Source organism: Drosophila erecta, unplaced genomic scaffold (assembly GCF_003286155.1).
Source record: "Drosophila erecta strain 14021-0224.00,06,07 unplaced genomic scaffold, DereRS2 tig00000283-arrow-arrow-pilon, whole genome shotgun sequence".
NCBI lineage: Eukaryota > Metazoa > Arthropoda > Insecta > Diptera > Drosophilidae > Drosophila > Drosophila erecta.
Window position 1 is genome coordinate 1,400,062 of NW_020825217.1, and position 17,300 is coordinate 1,417,361.

At 53.1% G+C, this 17,300-nt stretch overlaps 1 protein-coding gene across 6 annotated transcripts in view; it reads left to right on the forward strand.

Annotated features, from left to right (window-relative positions):
• Positions 1 to 17,300, forward strand: part of LOC6555736 (microtubule-associated protein futsch) — a 37,766-nt gene that overhangs the window by 18,507 nt on the left and 1,959 nt on the right. Inside the window, exons 3-7 of one of the 6 annotated variants that reach the window (XM_026983148.1) lie at positions 2,648 to 2,820; positions 2,879 to 3,101; positions 3,160 to 3,318; positions 3,387 to 13,943; positions 14,166 to 17,296. In XM_026983148.1, coding sequence (XP_026838949.1) covers positions 2,648 to 2,820; positions 2,879 to 3,101; positions 3,160 to 3,318; positions 3,387 to 13,943; positions 14,166 to 17,296 — 14,243 coding nt within the window. Of the gene's footprint in view, positions 1 to 2,647; positions 2,821 to 2,878; positions 3,102 to 3,159; positions 3,319 to 3,386; positions 17,297 to 17,300 lie in introns of all 6 variants that reach the window. The other 5 variants (XM_026983152.1, XM_026983150.1, XM_026983151.1 and 2 more) reach the window with 5 other exon arrangements.

Here is a 17,300-nt window from a genome sequence, read left to right on the forward strand (position 1 = left end):
AAATTTCTTTTCTCCTCCGATTTGCATACGGAGTGGGACAGCTGGTGGGTGGTGGCTGGTGGTCTGGTCCAGCAGCAGCGATAAGCAAATTAACCACTGCGATGTGGGGCGAGTGGCAGCGAGAAGTGGCCGCCGTAGATAAAGGAGTGCTTGCTCCCTCCTCGGCTTCCGCCTTCCGGAATGCGGCCAACATGTTGACAGGACATCAATTAATATCAGCGAGGAGGAAGCGGCTGACGTCCGTCAGTGGGGGAGGCTCTTTGCGCCGCATCCTGTTAATGCGGATGTGGGGGGGCAGTGGAAACACATCGCTTGACGTTTACAACATGTTATTGGCTTTGTTCAACAGGAGCTGCTCCTCTGCTCCGCAGCTCCTCTGTAGGATGCATTTACGTAACCAGAGTAGATTCCAGCACACTATGTGCCCTGATTAATGATGCCAGCAATGCCGATGGCTCTGCCCCAGGCTTCATACCGATACACAGCTGCCACGAGCCACCAATCCTCCGCTCGAGGTGCAGCCGAAACCGCTAATTAAACTATCATCACCACAATTCCCAGGGATTAGTGCAGTGGACATTCATAAACATGGCCCTGCTGCAGGGCCAGGATAAGCACAGCCAGTTAAGGCGTTTCCCACTCGGGGGAGCTTAATGCAAGGCGTGGGGTGGCCAATTCCCGGCTACATACGATATGTATGTACATAATTCATCAGCTGGGGGATGACCTGGCGGGGCACGCCATCCACTGGCCATAGGTGGGCTACAGAACAGCCAAGTGGGGCTGCATTATTAATGTGGTTTTGCAGGCAACCATCGGGGCATGTTCCTGTCATTTGAAACTGGTTACCTTGATGTATGCATGCAAATTGTGAGCTGGAAGACCGAATAACCACTCTACAGACTGGCTTTGGACTGCAAGATTTCACCCATTTAATCCCAATGAGTTTGCTCATTGTTTCATTTTCCTGAGTTCTCTGCGTCTTTTTGGTGGGTGTCGGAAAGAGGAGGCCGCAAAGGTCATTGGAAACTTTTTTAACACGTGCGCATTGGTTTGACAGAAAACTTTTCCTACTGCGGCGGGTTCAAAAGTGGGTGTGGGCGGTGGGCAGAAGGAGAACAAGAAGAAGACGAGGGGCTGACCGGCGCCTGTAACTGTAATTACTTTGGAGCCAAACAAAAAGGCCAACAAAAAAAGCGCAACGAAATCATAAAACACAAAAAGTTTCCGGCTGCTGCTGTTATGCAAATTTTTTCCCATTTCTCCCTTTGTTTTGGAAAAAGTTCGGAACTCTGGCAACGACTAGTGCCCGAAACCGGTTGCAGCTATTAACGGATAATCTGCTGCCATGTTGCCACTTTGGCTCGAGGTGCGGATAGCATGCTGCCACTCGGTACTATTTGTCCAGTGGCAGACTGGCCACTTACTGCAGCTTGGTATTCAGGCCGCCTTTAGCGCCCCTTGAAGTGGACCCTGCCTGGCAAACCGATCTCCGCCGCCGATGTCCAACTTTCAAGTGGCCTCTTTCACGACACCACCATCTTTCTAGAAGGCGCAGTATTTGAACTGAAAGTTCTTCCGCAGCAGTAGATTAACCATTGCAGCAGTAATCAGTAGATTAACCACTGAATTGCAGCAGTAATCAGTAGATTAACCACTGAATTCGGTGTGGAGTCGGGCGAACGCTTGCAGAAAAGAGCGGAAAGATAGAAGATCAACCTAGTTGTAAGCTAGGAGTTCCAACGAGTGTGTCCGGGCATGGACGGGATCTGAGGTAGAGGGCGACCTGAGTTCGCCAAATTGCGTATACGCACGGAATGCCGAGTCACTGCGTCCTCATCTCGGTGCGTTGACTATAAGCACACAAAGTCGGCTTGGCTGGCGGGACAATCAGCTACATACATGGAGAGCAAGGGGATACACACGCCACGAGGCCAACAGTTGGAAGCGAAGCCATAGAAGCCAACCGACAGCCATCCACCGATGCTCTTGTCTTGTATTTTTTACGCGTACGTGGGCACGTTTGACCACCGCTGCTGCCGGGGATGGTGCACCCATCCATCCACTTATACGCCCACGTCCACCCTGCTTGTCACCAGTTGGCTTGTCAGCGACTATTTGGTGCGGAAAGTGCGTAAATAATTTACGCATATATGTCGGACGAGGGCGACCAAAAACCTCATCACAGCCCACATCTGCGCCGTCATCATCATCGTCATTGCCGTGGTGCGGGCAGGGAGGTGGCCAAGGTCGCCGGCAAGGTCGCTCCGACGTGCACGGATTAATTAAAGCATTAAAATTAAAGATTCATTAAATAATTTCTAGCCGTGGCATCTGCGCCTCGGGGGACGGTGCTCCGGCAGCAGTCGAGACAATAAAGCCTGACAATTCAAACCCACTTGATGCGCCGTGCGTGCTCGAGTCCATGTCCGTGCCTGGCAGCCCAGCCATCTGCTGCATCTCTGGCAGCACCTCTGACCGTTCGGTTATCCGTTCATTGGGGGCGTGGGGCACCATGCTCCACCTGAAACACTGCGGACGGAGTTACTGTCCTGCCAGAAGGAGGTCAGCTCACAAAAAGGGTTGAAGCAGTGTCATAGCTCAAAATCGGCTGATGGAACAACTTTTTGCGCGACTCTCTTTTCAGGCGAACGACTCATCCAGTATGCCAGCGAGAATCTGGTCACGGAGGTGCTCATCCACCCGCAGTACAATACGCTGATCCAGTGCATGCGAAACCTGCTCAGCAGTTTCACCCGCCACCGGCACATCATCCACGCCGGCTACACCTTCAGTGGCAATGGTTCCTGGATATTGCAGGTGAATATTGCCGTAACCCCTTTTCTGCCACCGGATGCTCATGCCCATCTCTCGGCAGGACGGAACCTTCTCGGTGGCGGACTTCTCTGAGGCCTTCCAGGAGCACGACGTACAAAGGGTGATTCGGGCCTATGCGGACACCATCACCATGAACATCCACTGCGCGGACGCGGGTCTGTGGCACACTTTGCCCGAGAAGGCCTTTGCGCGCCAGTGCCGGATACGGATCAATCCCGTGGACGTCCTGGACACGAGCAGCGAGTGTATCAATGGATTCATTGGCAAGACTGTGTGCACACTATTTCTGTTGCAGCACTCATCAAGGTCGTTTTTCTGCAGATTACCTCGCGCCCATGGTGATGCCGACCTCGCTGAGGGAGCTGCTTGAGACCTCGGACGTGGTGGGAAACATCCGCTTCACCCATCCAACGTTATATGTCTTCCCCGGCGGCCAGGGTGACGCGGCGCTCTTCGGCATCAACGGCTTTAATATGCTTGGTAGGCTTGGTACTATGTATGTAGAGCAAATGCAACCTAATCTCCTTTTTCCTGTTCTTTCCACGCAGTTGACGGCGGCTTCAACCGGAAGGCGTGCTTCTGGGACTTCGCCCGGCACCTGGACCGCCTGGACGCGGTGCTGATGACGCGCCTAAACAACAGCAACGTACAGGGTCTGGGTGCGGTCGTGTCGCGCAAGCGGGACGCGCACGTCTACCCCCAGATCGGGCACTTTTTCGGCAATGTACCTGACCGCAAGGGCCTGCCCAGCCCCGACGGCGATAAGGACCGCGATCCGCTGCTGATCGATCTATTCGAGCGTGGACACGGTATCGTTAGTGACCTGAAGGCGCTGGATCTAAAGCCGCAGGGCTGCTACCGCAACCAGGAGCCGGTCAACCTTTACCACAAGGTCGGCCACGGCACTCTGGACATGTATGTGATAAGCCCAGCGCGCGACTCCAAGGAAGTGAAGGAGTTTCTCCAGAAGTGGCATGCCGGCGACCAGCGGCTCTTTGCCGCTCGGGAGTCGCGCGACTTCAACTTCCCGCTGCAAAACTTGGTATCCATTTGCGCCCTGCTCGTTTGGCAACCAGCCAACCCGGACGACACCATCACTCGTATTCTCTTCCCGGGCAGCACACCCGATTTCAAGATCCAGGAGGGCCTAGAGAAGCTGAAGCATCTGGAGTTCATGAAACACTCCACATGCACAGCAAAGTCGATTGCCCCAGCCATTCAGACCGTGACCTCAACTCGCAAGAGCCTAAAATCGGCCATCGAAGCGACTCCAGCCCCGCCCAGCGCCAGCTACAAGTCCACAAAGTTTAGTCCGGTGGCCAGTGCCGCCCTAGCCGTCCAACATCCGCAGCAGCAGGATAACAAAGCGAAGGAGGCTGCGGCTGCGGCAGCTGCGGCGGCTGCTGCTGCAGCGGCTACCGCAGCTACCATTGCCCGCGCCAAAGCCGATTCCATGGACACGGATGCGGAACCGGAGCACGAGGCAGACCCTGAACCTGCGGACACTGGGGACGAGGCTGCTCCCACAGAGCAGGAGCCTGAGCCGGAGACTGAGCCCGAACCCGAACCCGAGCATGAACCCGAAGCCGAGCAGGACAAGGATGCTGGTGAGGAGAAGAAGGTGGAAGTGTTGATCATGAAGCCCCAGCAGGCAGCAGCTCCAGCAGTAGTCGCAGCATCTGGCAAAGATGCAGTAGATGCAACTCCTGCCGATGCGACGCCAACCGGCAAGCTGAGCAAAGCGTCAGCCAAGGGCAAGGCGGACAAGCCGCGTGCCGAGGTTAAGCCGGTGGTACGCTCCCGCATCGACACCAAGCCCCCCAAGTCCATGGACCGGAAACTGGCCAAACGGGATGAGAAAAAGAGCTCGCCCACAGCCACGCCGGCCGCCCGGGCACCTGTAGCCCGAGATGCCAAGCCTAAAGTGCTGAGCCGCCCGGCAACCAAGTCCAGTCCCAGCAGCACTCCTGCTAAGAGTGCCAAGGAGGCCAACAACCGGAAAGTGCTCGAGTCCAAGCAGCAGGCGGCTCGAGTGCAGGCCACCAGCACCGTCTCTAGGCGGGTTACAAGCACTGCCAGCGAAAGGCGTGTCCAACAGCAGACGGAAGCGAAGACAGCGGCGACTGGGGCCGCCCAAGCGACCCAGAGGAAACCAATCTCGAGAAGACCTCGCGGCGTTTCACCCTCGAAGCGGGCACCAGCACCCGGAAGTCCGGTGAAGCAAGCGAAGCCAAAGGCGGCTGACTTGAAAAAGGCACGTTTGGACAAGGGGGGCACCACCGACTCTAGTCTGGTGTCCACCCCCTCCGCAGACGAGGCCACGGCTGCCAAGAAACTGCAAGACCTAACCGCATCTCAGGAACTTGACGCAGAGAAGCAGCGTGAGTTGGACGACCTTAAGGAGGAGCAGGAGGTGGTACGGGAGATAGAAGCTGTGTTTAGTCGCGATGAAATGAAGCGACAGCAGCACCAACAGATCAAGGCCGAGCTCCGAGAAATGCCTGCCGAGGGAACTGGCGATGGCGAAGATGAGCCTGACGAAGAGGAGGAGTATCTGATCATCGAAAAGGAGGAAGTGGAGCAATATACCGAAGACTCGATCGTAGAACAGGAAAGCAGCATGACCAAGGAGGAGGAGATCCAGAAGCACCAGCGTGATTCGCAGGAATCAGAGAAGAAGCGCAAGAAGAGCGCCGAGGAGGAGATCGAGGCGGCCATTGCCAAGGTGGAAGCCGCTGAGCGTAAAGCGCGACTCGAGGGTGCCTCTGCGCGGCAGGATGAGTCGGAGCTGGACGTAGACCCGGAGCAAAGCAAGATAAAAGCCGAGGTGCAGGATATCATTGCCACTGCCAAGGATATTGCCAAGTCACGCACCGAGGAGCAGTTGGCCAAGCCCGTAGAGGAGGAGCTCTCGTCGCCAACTCCCGAAGAGAAGCTGAGCAAAAAGACATCGGATACAAAGGACGACCCAGTCGGAGCTCCAGTCGACGCTTTACCCGTAAATCTTCAAGAAAGCCTACCCGAAGAGAAGTTTTCGGCTACCATTGAGTCTGGGGCCACCACTGCTCCTACACTACCCGAGGATGAGCGCATTCCGCTGGATCAGATAAAGGAGGACCTCGTGATCGAAGAGAAATATGTGAAGGAGGAGACCAAGGAAGCGGAGGCTATCGTGGTGGCCACCGTACAGACTCTTCCCGAAGCAGCTCCTTCGGCAATCGAGGCCATCCTTGCCGCAACCACCAAGGATGCCCTTAAAGACGCCAATGCCGAGGTTCTAGGTGAGCTACCCGACTCTGGCGAACGGGTGCTGCCCATGAAGATGACATTTGAGGCGCAGCAGAACCTTCTGCGCGATGTCATTAAAACGCCTGATGAAGTTGCAGATCTACCCGTCCATGAGGAAGCCGATCTTGGGCTGTACGAGAAGGACACCCAGGACGCCGGCGCCAAAAGTATCTCCCACAAAGAGGAGTCCGCAAAGGAAGAAAAGGAGACCGACGACGAAAAGGAGAACAAGGTGGGAGAGATCGAGTTGGAGGATGAACCGAAAAAGGTGGACATCTCTCACGTGCTACTCAAAGAGTCAGTACAGGAAGTGGCCGAGAAAGTCGTGGTCACTGAAACTACAGTAGAGAAGAAGCAGGAGGAAAAGGTGACCATAGCAACCGAGAAGATTGTGGAGGCAACTATAGCCACGACGCAAGAATGCCAGGCAGATCTACTGGAGCACGAACAACTAGAATCAGGAATCATTACCGAAAAGGAGGCCAAGAAGTCGGCAAGCACTCCCGAGGAAAAAGAGACCAGCGACATTACATCCGATGATGAGCTTCCAGCCCAACTGGCGGAACCAACCACAGTGCCACCCAAATCAGCCAAAGAACGCGAAGACACCGGCTCCATTGACAGTCCCCCCACCATTGAGGAGGCCATTGAGGTGGAGGTGCAAGCCAAGCAGGAAGCCCAAAAACCAGAGCCAGCTCCGGAGGAGACCACAAAGGCCGAAAAGTCACCACTTGCCTCGAAGGAGGCCTCCCGGCCTGAATCTGCGGCAGAAAGCGTCAAGGAACACTCTGAGCAGCCGGAATCCAAGAAAGCCCCAGAGCCCTCCCGACCCGAATCTGAGGCAAAGGATACCAAGTCTCCCCTCGCCTCAAAAGAAGTTTCTCGACCGGAATCCGTTGCGGAAAGCGTCAAAGATGAAGCAGCAAAACCGGAGAGTCGACGAGAATCCGTTGCCGAAACTCACAAGGATGAAAGTTCTCTTGACAAAGCTCAGGAGCGGGAAAGCCGTCGCGAATCTCTTGCGGAGAGCATCAAGCCAGAAAGTACAAAAGATGAAAAGTCTGCCGCGGCCTCGAAGGAACCCTCCAGACCAGAATCTGTGGCAGAAAGCGTACACGTCGAGGCAGACAAGTCAAAGGAGCCGTCCCGCCGCGAATCTATCGCAGAAAGCTTAAAGGCCGAAAGCACGAAAGATGAAAAGTCAGCACCAGAATCTAAGGAAGCTTCCCGGCCAGGATCTGTGGTGGAAAGTGTTAAGGACGAGACTGAAAAGTCGAAGGAACCATCGCGACGGGAGTCAATAGCTGACAGTGCCAAACCCGCTATTGCATCTAAAGAAGTCTCAAGGCCCGAGTCGGCAATTGAAAGTGTCCAGGACGAATCTGAGAAGCCCGAAAGTCATCGGGATTCCCCCCTTGCCTCGAAGGAGGCTTCCCGGCCAGAATCTGTATTGGAAAGCGTCAAAGATGAACCAATTACATCCACAGAAGAGTATCGCCGTGAGTCGGTGGCGGAAAGCGTCAAAGCCGATAGTACAAAGGACGAAAAGTCCCCACTTGCATCCAAGGATATATCGCGACCGGAATCGGCTGTGGAAAATGTGATGGATGCAGTAGAAAAATCGGCAGAGCGGTCGCAGCCAGAATCCGTTACAGCCTCCAGGGATGTCTCCAGACCGGAATCAGTAGCGGAAAGTGAAAAGGATGACACGGACAAGCCTGAATCTGTTGTTGAAAGCGTTAGGCCTGCATCCGATGTTGTTAAAAGCGAGAAAGATGCGGCCGATAAGGAAAAAAGCGTTTGCGAATCACCTGAGAGTAGAAAGCCAGATAGCCCGTCCGCCGAAAGGTCGCCAATGCCTGTAGAGGTTATCTCAAGGCCAGAATCCGTAGTAGAGAGCGTAAAGCCAGAGAGCCGTCGTGAGTCCGCTACTGAAAGCGTTCTTCCATGCAGTACCAAGGACTCCAAAGAACCATCCCGACCAGAATCCAAAGTAGAAAGCGTCAAAGATGAAGCTGAAGTATTGAAGAGTCCGTCCCGACGAGGATCTGTGACAGAATCACAGCCACTAAAGGAAGCGTCTAGGCCAGAATCTGCTGTGGGTAGTGTGAAAGATGAGGGTATGTCCAAGGAACCTTCTCGACGTGAGTCGGGGGCGGAAAGCGTAAAAGGTGGAGCTGCCCAGTCCCAGGAGGCCTCTCGTCCCGCATCCGTTGCAGAAAGTGCCAAGGATGGGGCTGAGGAACTAAAGGAACTGTCTAGACCCGAAAGTATTAAAGATGAAAAATCACCTTTGGCCTCCAAGGATGTTTCCCGACCACTTTCCGTTGCAGAAAGTGTTAAGGATGAGTCCAAGGAAGAATCTAGGAGAGAGTCAGTAGCCGAAAAATCACCTTTGGCCTCCAAGGAAGCTTCCAGACCAGCTTCCGTTGCAGAAAGTGTTAAGGATGAAGCTGAGAAGTCTAAGGAAGAATCTAGGCGAGAGTCGGTAGCCGAAAAATCGCCTTTAGCCTCCAAGGAAGCTTCCAGACCAACTTCCGTTGCAGAAAGTGCTAAGGATGAAGCTGATAAGTCTAAGGAAGAATCTAGGAGAGAGTCAGTAGCCGAAAAATCACCTTTGGCCTCCAAGGAAGCTTCCAGACCAGCTTCCGTTGTAGAAAGTGTTAAGGATGAAGCTGAGAAGTCTAAGGAAGAATCTAGGCGAGAGTCGGTAGCCGAAAAATCACCTTTGGCGTCCAAGGAAGCTTCCAGACCAGCTTCCGTTGCAGAAAGTGTTAAGGATGAAGCTGAGAAGTCTAAGGAAGAATCTAGGCGAGAGTCAGTAGCCGAAAAATCACCTTTGGCCTCCAAGGAAGCTTCCAGACCAGCTTCCATTGTAGAAAGTGTTAAGGATGAAGCTGAGAAGTCTAAGGAAGAATCTAGGCGAGAGTCGGTAGCCGAAAAATCACCTTTGGCCTCCAAGGATGTTTCCAGACCACTGTCCGTTGCAGAAAGTGTTAAGGATGAAGCTGAACAGTCCAAGGAAGAATCTAGGAGAGAGTCAGTAGCCGAAAAATCACCTTTGGCCTCCAAGGATGTTTCCAGACCACTTTCCGTTGCAGAAAGTGTTAAGGATGAAGCTGAACTGTCCAAGGAAGAATCTAGGAGAGAGTCAGTAGCCGAAAAATCACCTTTGGCCTCCAAGGAAGCTTCCAGACCAGCTTCCGTTGCAGAAAGTGTTAAGGATCAAGCCGAGAAGTCTAAGGAAGAATCTAGCAGAGAGTCAGTAGCCGAAAAATCACCTTTGGCCTCCAAGGAAGCTTCCAGACCAGCTTCCGTTGTAGAAAGTGTTAAGGATGAAGCTGAGAAGTCTAAGGAAGAATCTAGGCGAGAGTCGGTAGCCGAAAAATCACCTTTGGCGTCCAAGGAAGCTTCCAGACCAGCTTCCGTTGCAGAAAGTGTTAAGGATGAAGTTGAGAAGTCGAAGGAAGAATCTAGGCGAGAGTCGGTAGACGAAAAATCACCTTTGGCCTCCAAAGAAGCTTCCAGACCAGCTTCCGTTGCAGAAAGTGTTAAGGATGAAGCTGAGAAGTCTAAGGAAGAATCTAGGCGAGAGTCAGTAGCCGAAAAATCACCTTTGGCCTCCAAGGAAGCTTCCAGACCAGCTTCCGTTGTAGAAAGTGTTAAGGATGAAGCTGAGAAGTCTAAGGAAGAATCTAGGCGAGAGTCGGTAGACGAAAAATCACCTTTGGCCTCCAAAGAAGCTTCCAGACCAGCTTCCGTTGCAGAAAGTGTTAAGGATGAAGTTGAGAAGTCTAAGGAAGAATCTAGGCGAGAGTCAGTAGCCGAAAAATCACCTTTGGCCTCCAAGGAAGCTTCCAGACCAGCTTCCGTTGTAGAAAGTGTTAAGGATGAAGCTGAGAAGTCTAAGGAAGAATCTAGGCGAGAGTCGGTAGCCGAAAAGTCACCTTTGGCCTCCAAGGATGTTTCCAGACCACTTTCCGTTGCAGAAAGTGTTAAGGATGAAGCTGAACAGTCCAAGGAAGAATCTAGGAGAGAGTCAGTAGCCGAAAAATCACCATTGGCCTCCAAGGATGTTTCCAGACCACTTTCCGTTGCAGAAAGTGTTAAGGATGAAGCTGAACAGTCCAAGGAAGAATCTAGGAGAGAGTCAGTAGCCGAAAAATCACCTTTGGCCTCCAAGGAAGCTTCCAGACCAGCTTCCGTTGCAGAAAGTGTTAAGGATGAAGCTGAGAAGTCTAAGGAAGAATCTAGGAGAGCGTCAGTAGCCGAAAAATCACCTTTGGCCTCCAAGGAAGCTTCCAGACCAGCTTCCGTTGTAGAAAGTGTTAAGGATGAAGCTGAGAAGTCTAAGGAAGAATCTAGGCGAGAGTCGGTAGCCGAAAAATCACCTTTGGCGTCCAAGGAAGCTTCCAGACCAGATTCCGTTGCAGAAACTGTTAAGGATGAAGCTGAGAAGTCTAAGGACGAATCTAGGCGAGAGTCGGTAGCCGAAAAATCACCCTTGGCCTCCAAGGAAGCTTCCAGGCCAGCTTCCGTTGCAGAAAGTGCTAAGGATATCAAGGATGATCAATCTCCTCTGGCGTCGAAAGAAGCGTCAAGACCCGATTCTGTGGAAAGCGTTAAGGACGATGTTGAGAAGCCAGAAAGTCGGCGTGAATCTGTTGCAGAGATTGTTACACACAAAGAAGCTAAGGACGAGAAATCCCCAGCACCTTTGAAGGATGTTTCACGACCAGAGTCTGTGGCGGAGAGTGTTAAAGAGGATCCTGTCAAATCCAAGGAACCATCCCGTCGAGAATCTGTCGCGGAAAGTGTCACAGCGGAAAGCGCTAAAGATGACAAATCTCCTTTGGCGTCCAAGGAAGCGTCAAGGCCAGAATCGGTAGTTGATAGCGTTAAGGACGAAGCTGTAGCTATTGGTGTTGATGCAAAAAGTTCCATTTCTCCCAAAGATAAATCCCGTCCAGGTTCTGTTGCTGAAACTGTATCATCACCAATTGAGGAAGCGACAATGGAGTTCTCAGAGATTGAAGTCGTAAAAAAAGCCAGCCTCGCTCTAAGCCTACAAGCTGTCCCTGGAGGAAAACTGCAAACGGATTCCAGTCCTGTTGACGTGGCCGACGGTGACTTTTCGCATGTTGTCGCATCAGTGTCCACCGTCACGCCCACACTTACAAAACCTGCAGAGCTCGCAGAGATTGGTGCAGCTATAACGGTCTCGTCTCCTGTAGACGAGGCTCCAAAAACCCCATCTGCTCCAGAGCATATATCCCGAGCAGATTCACCCGCAGAATGCGCGACTGAAGAAATTGCCAATAATGACAAATCACCACAAGTTTCGAAGGAGTCCTCAAGACCAGCGTCGGTTGCAGAAGACAAAGATGACGCTGCACTGCCAACAAGTGCAGTGGATGAGCACATCACAGAAGTGAAAGATCTTAGATCTCCAGTCGCCTCCAAGGAAACTTCCCGCCCGGCATCTGTGGGAGAGACAGCGTCATCACCCATCGAGGAAGCACCCAAAAACTTCGCGGAATTCGAGCAGGCCGAGAAAGCAGTGCTGCCTTTGACTATTGAACTAAAAGGCAGTCTCCCTACGTTGTCGAGCCCTGTGGATGTGGCTCATGGTGACTTTCCCCAAACAGCAACCCCCACAAGCTCCCCAACTGCAGGCCCAGTCCAACCAGCTGAACTCTCCAAAGTCGGCATTGAGCAGACAGCATCAAGTCCGATAGATGAGGCTCCGAAATCCGTAATTGGATCTCCGACAGAAGAGCGTCCAGAATCTCCTGCTGAAAGTGCCAAAAATGCAGCTGAATCGGTGGAGGAATTAAATAAAGACTCAGCCGAAAAAGCGAAGGATGCATCACGTCCACCATCTGTAGTTGAAAGCACCAAGGCGGATAGCACGAAAGGGGATAATGAGCTATCCCGGCCGGAATCGGTGTTGCAAAGTCCAAAAGACGATGCTCAAAAGTCTAAGGAATCATCGCGCCCGCCATCTGTTGCAGCAAGTCTTACGGGGGAAACCACTAAAGAGGTCTCCCGACCAGACTCTGTAGTAGAAAGCGTTAAGGATGAGCATGATGGGGCAGAGAGCCGTCGAGAGTCAGTTGCTAAAGTGGAAGGGGTTGTTGACGAAGCCGGCGAATCTACTTCCAAAAGCGCTGGTCAGGAAAGTCATAAAGATGAAAAGTCAACTCTGGCGTCGAAAGAAGCCTCTCGAAGAGAATCCCTCGTGGAATGCTCAAAAGATGGTGCTGAAAAGTCTGAAAGCCGTCCAGAATCAGTCATCGACAGTGGAAAGCCAGTGCCCAAGGAATCGAAATCCCCAATGGACTCAAAGGATTCCTCTCGTCCAAGCTCAGTGGTGGGAAGCGTTACAGCCGAAGCTGAAAAATCTGAACTGCAATCCCGTCGGGAGTCCGTAGCGGAAAGCGTCAAAGCAGATAGCAAAAAAGATGGGAAATCTCAAGAAGCATCTCGACCACCCTCTATCGAGGCACTTCTAAAAGACGATGAGTCAAAACCGGACAGCAGGCGGGTATCGATCGCAGACAGCCTCAAAGCAACGAGTACCAAGGACGATGGGTCGCCGATGGCCTCCAAAGAAATTTCTAGGCCGGAATCGGTTGTAGAAAGCATTCAGGATGAAAAGGAGAAACACGATAGCCGTCGTGAATCCATTACCGAAAGCGTTAAGCCAGACAGCTCCAAGGATGAAAGATCTCCCCTCGGCTCCAAGGACGTCTCTAGGCCGGGATCCGTTGCCGATAGTGATAAGGATAAAGCTGACAAATCCAAAGAGCCATCCCGACCAGCATCCGTCGCGGAGAGCATTAAGCATGAAAGTACAAACGATCAAGAGTCTCCGCTGCAAGAAGAGGCCGAAAAATCTAAGGAACCATCCCGGCGAGATTCCGTCGCCGAAAGCATCAAGGCAGAGATCACAAAGGACGAAAGGTCCCCATCGGCGTCAAAAGAGGAATCTCGACCTGAATCCGTCGTAGGAAGCATTAAAGATGACAAGGTGGAAAGCCGTCGTGAGTCTGTGGCGGAAAGCGTGAAGCCGGAAAGTTCAAAAGACGTAGCATCAGCTCCACCTTCAAAGGAACATTCGCGACCAGAATCCGCTTTGGAAAGCGTCAAGGATGAAGGCGATAAGACCACAAGTCGCCGCGATTCGGTAGCTGGCAGTTTAAAAGAAGAGAAGTCTCCTCTTGTATCACAACAAACGTCCCGGCCGGGATCTGTTGCAGAAAGTGTCAAAGATGAAGCTGATAAGTCTATCGAACCATCCCGGCCGGCATCTGCATCCGAAAGCATTGCGGCCGCAACCACGCGGGACGAAAAGTCAGCACCAGAATCTAAGGAAGCTTCCCGGCCAGGATCAGTGGTGGAAAGTGTTAAGGATGAGACTGAAAAGTCGAAGGAACCATCGCGACGGGAGTCAATAGCTGAGAGTGCCAAGGACTTAAAGCCCGAGATTGTATCTACAGAAGTGTCCAGACCCGAATCCGTAATCGAGAGTATTAAAGACGAATCTGAGAAGTCCGAAAGCCGTCGTGAATCTGCTGCCGAATGCAAGAAGGGTGAAAGTGGAAAGTCTTCTGTCGTACCAGAAGAAGCTTCCCGGCCAGAATCTAAGGCAGAAAGCTTAAAAGATGCGGCTGCCCCGTCCAGACCAGCTTCCGTTGCAGAAAGTGCTAAGGATGAAGCTGAGAAGTCTAAGGAAGAATCTAGGCGAGAGTCAGTAGCCGAGAAATCACCTTTGGCCTCCAAAGAAGCTTCCAGACCAGCTTCCGTTGCAGAAAGTGCTAAGGATGAAGCTGATAAGTCTAAGGAAGAATCTAGGCGAGAGTCGGTAGCCGAAAAATCGCCTTTAGCCTCCAAGGAAGCTTCCAGACCAACTTCCGTTGCAGAAAGTGCTAAGGATGAAGTTGAGAAGTCTAAGGAAGAATCTAGGAGAGAGTCAGTAGCCGAAAAATCACCTTTGGCCCCCAAGGAAGCTTCCAGACCAGCTTCCGTTGCAGAAAGTGTTAAGGATATCAAGAATGATCAATCTCCACTGGCGTCGAGAGAAGCGTCAAGACCCGATTCTGTTGTGGAAAGCGTTAAGGACGAAGCTGAAAAGCCAGCAAGTGCAGCAATCGACAAGTCGAACGAGACATCTCGGCCCGAGTCTGTGGTAGTAAGTACCAAGGACGAGAAATCCCCGCTTCCATCGCGCCCTGAATCGGTGGCCGATAAGTCGCCAGCTGCCTCGAAGGAAGCATCCCGCCCTTCATCGGTTGCCGAAACCGCCTCATCACCCATTGAAGAAGGTCCACGATCCATTGCTGACCTCAGTCTGCTCCTTAACTTGACAGGCGAAGCTAAGGGCGAGCTTCCCACTCTCTCGAGTCCCATCGATGTGGCAGAAGGAGACTTCGTTGAAGTACAAGGGGACTCCTCCCCTCGGCCAGCTGCACTTTCAAAACCAGCGGAACTTTCCCAATCGGATACTGCGCATACAGCCTCCACTCCCGTGGACGAGGCTTCTCCTGTTCTGGAGGCCATCGAAGTAGTTGAACAGCAAACCACCTCTGGAGTCGGGGCTGCCAAGGTAACAGCGGAAGCGGACCTGCTTGACCTGACTGAATCCAAATCCGAGACGGTAACCAAGCAGTCGGCAACATCGTTGCTTGAATCCCTGTCCTCGAAGGTGGAAAGTAAGGTGGAAATACTGGAGAGCTCGGTGAAGCAAGCTGAAGAGAAAGTAGAGACCTCAGTAAGGCAAGCAGAAGCCACTGTGACCGATTCCTTGGAGCAACTGACCAAGAAGAGCACTGAGCAGCTGAAAGAGATGAAATCAGTTCTGGACACGAACATCATCAGCGTAACCACCTTAATTAGCACTGCAGTGGGGATCGCTGAACAGAAAGTGCAGGATGTGACAGAAAAAGTAATTGAGAAGTCAAGTGAGCACGTTTCCGAGCACATCACCACTATAGGGGAAAGCTCAACGGAAACCAGCCAGGAAAAGAGCAGCCTGGATCTGGGCACATTCTCGGAGCTGCGCGAAACGCATATTACCACCGTGGGATCACCGGAGTTCACGGTTACGATCTGCGAGCGCGATGAGCCCGTGCTGCACGACATCAAGGAGGAGGACGAGGAGCATCGCTTCTCGCCTCCAAGCGATGGGGACAAGACGGGAATTCTACCACCACAGCCGATGCGACCACTGTCCCCCCGCGAGGAAGAAGTAGCCAAAATCGTTGCCGACGTGGCCAAGGTTCTTAAGTCCGACAAGGACATCACAGACATTATACCCGACTTTGATGAGCGCCAGCTAGAGGAGAAACTAAAGTCAACCGCCGACACAGAGGAGGAGTCCGATAAAAGTACCCGCGACGAGAAATCGCTGGAAATCAGCGTCAAAGTGGAAATCGAGTCGGAGAAATCCTCGCCAGATCAGAAGTCCGGCCCCATTTCCATCGAGGAGAAGGACAAAATCGAGCAATCTGAAAAAGCACAATTGCGGCAGGGAATATTGGCTATCAGCCGGCCGGAGTCAGTTGGCAGCCAGCCGGAGTCCGTGCCCTCTCCATCCCCTTCGGAGTCGGCAGCCAGCCATGAACATAAGGAGGCGGAACAGGGACAGGCTAAGGGACAGGCATCCCCCATTCCCAGCAAGGAGGAGTCCGAGAGCCATAAAGCTGAGAAGGCTTCTCGCCCCGAGTCCGCTGCCAGCCAGGTCAGCGAAAAGGACATGAAGTCATCGCGCCCAGCATCTACCACCAGCCAATTCAGCACCAAGGACGCCGATGAGGAGACGACTGAGTCGCTACTCCACTCGCTTACTACCACAGAGACAGTTGAGACCAAACAGATGGAAGAGAAATCGAGCTTTGAGTCTGTCTCCACTTCAGTCATTAAGTCCACAGTGCTCTCCAGTCAATCAGTTCAACTGCGCGAAGAGTCCACCAGCGACTCCTTGAGCAGCAGCCTCAAGGTGGAGGACAGCTCCCGACGCGAGTCGCTCTCCAGCTTGTTGGCCGAGAAAGGAGGAACCACTACCAGCACTAGTTTGAGGGAGGAGACTAGCACCTCGGCATCTCAGCTGGAGGAGCTGCTTGTGCAGTCCGAGGAGTGCTCATCAGAGTCAATCGTTAGCGAGATTCAAACCAGCATCGCTCAGAAGTCAACTAAGGAAACCAAGGATGCAAAGGAAACCAAAGTAACCAGCCTGTTTAGCACTAGCACCAGCAGCGCCACCAAAGACGACAGCTTAAAGGAAACTGTGGCCGAGTTCCTGGCCACCGAGAAGATTGTCTCCGCCAAGGAAGCCTTCAGCGCTGAAGCGACCAAGTCGGCAGAGGACTGCCTGAAGAAGGCCACCGCCAGCAATGTCTCCAGCACAACCGCCTCCCAGCGAGCGCTGTTCGTGGGCACGGACGAGTCACGGAGGGAGTCCCTGCTGAGCCAGACAAGTGAGAGCCGGCTGACCCACAGTGATCCCGAAGACGAGGAACCCGCTGACGACGTCGACGAGCGCTCCAGTGTTAAGGAGAGCCGCTCCAAGTCTATTGCTACCATCATGATGACCAGCATCTACAAGCCTTCCGAGGATATTGAGCCGATTTCAAAGGTCGTCGAGGAGGAGCACGAGCACGTAGAAGAGCTGGCTCAGGAGGTCACCTCCACCAGAAAGACCACAACTCTTTTGCAATCCAGCGAACAGAGCAGCAGCACAACCACCAGCAGCACCAGCAAGACCGGTGCCTCAAGGGTGGAGTCCATTACTCTCACGCAAATGGATCAGCAGACTAGCCAGAGTCAGGCCGAGTCTGCGGATCGCAAGACACCGCCAACGGCACCAGTGAGTCCCGGCGTCAAGGCGCTGAGCTCTACAGGATCGGCCGGCTCTGTGATGGGAGCTGGAGCCGTAGCCGCTGGCGGAAAGTGCGAGTCCAGTGCCGCCAGCATCGTTTCTTCATCGGGCCCGATGTCGCCCAAGGACATTAGCGGCAAGTCCAGTCCCGGCGCACTCACCTCCGAGAGTCAGTCAATTCCCACTCCGCTAGGTCGGGAGTCGCATACGGATACCCCGGAGTCCTCTCCAAAGCCCACATCGCCTTTCCCGCGCGTCAGCAAGGACGAGCTTAAGTCTCTGGAAATTCAGGTGA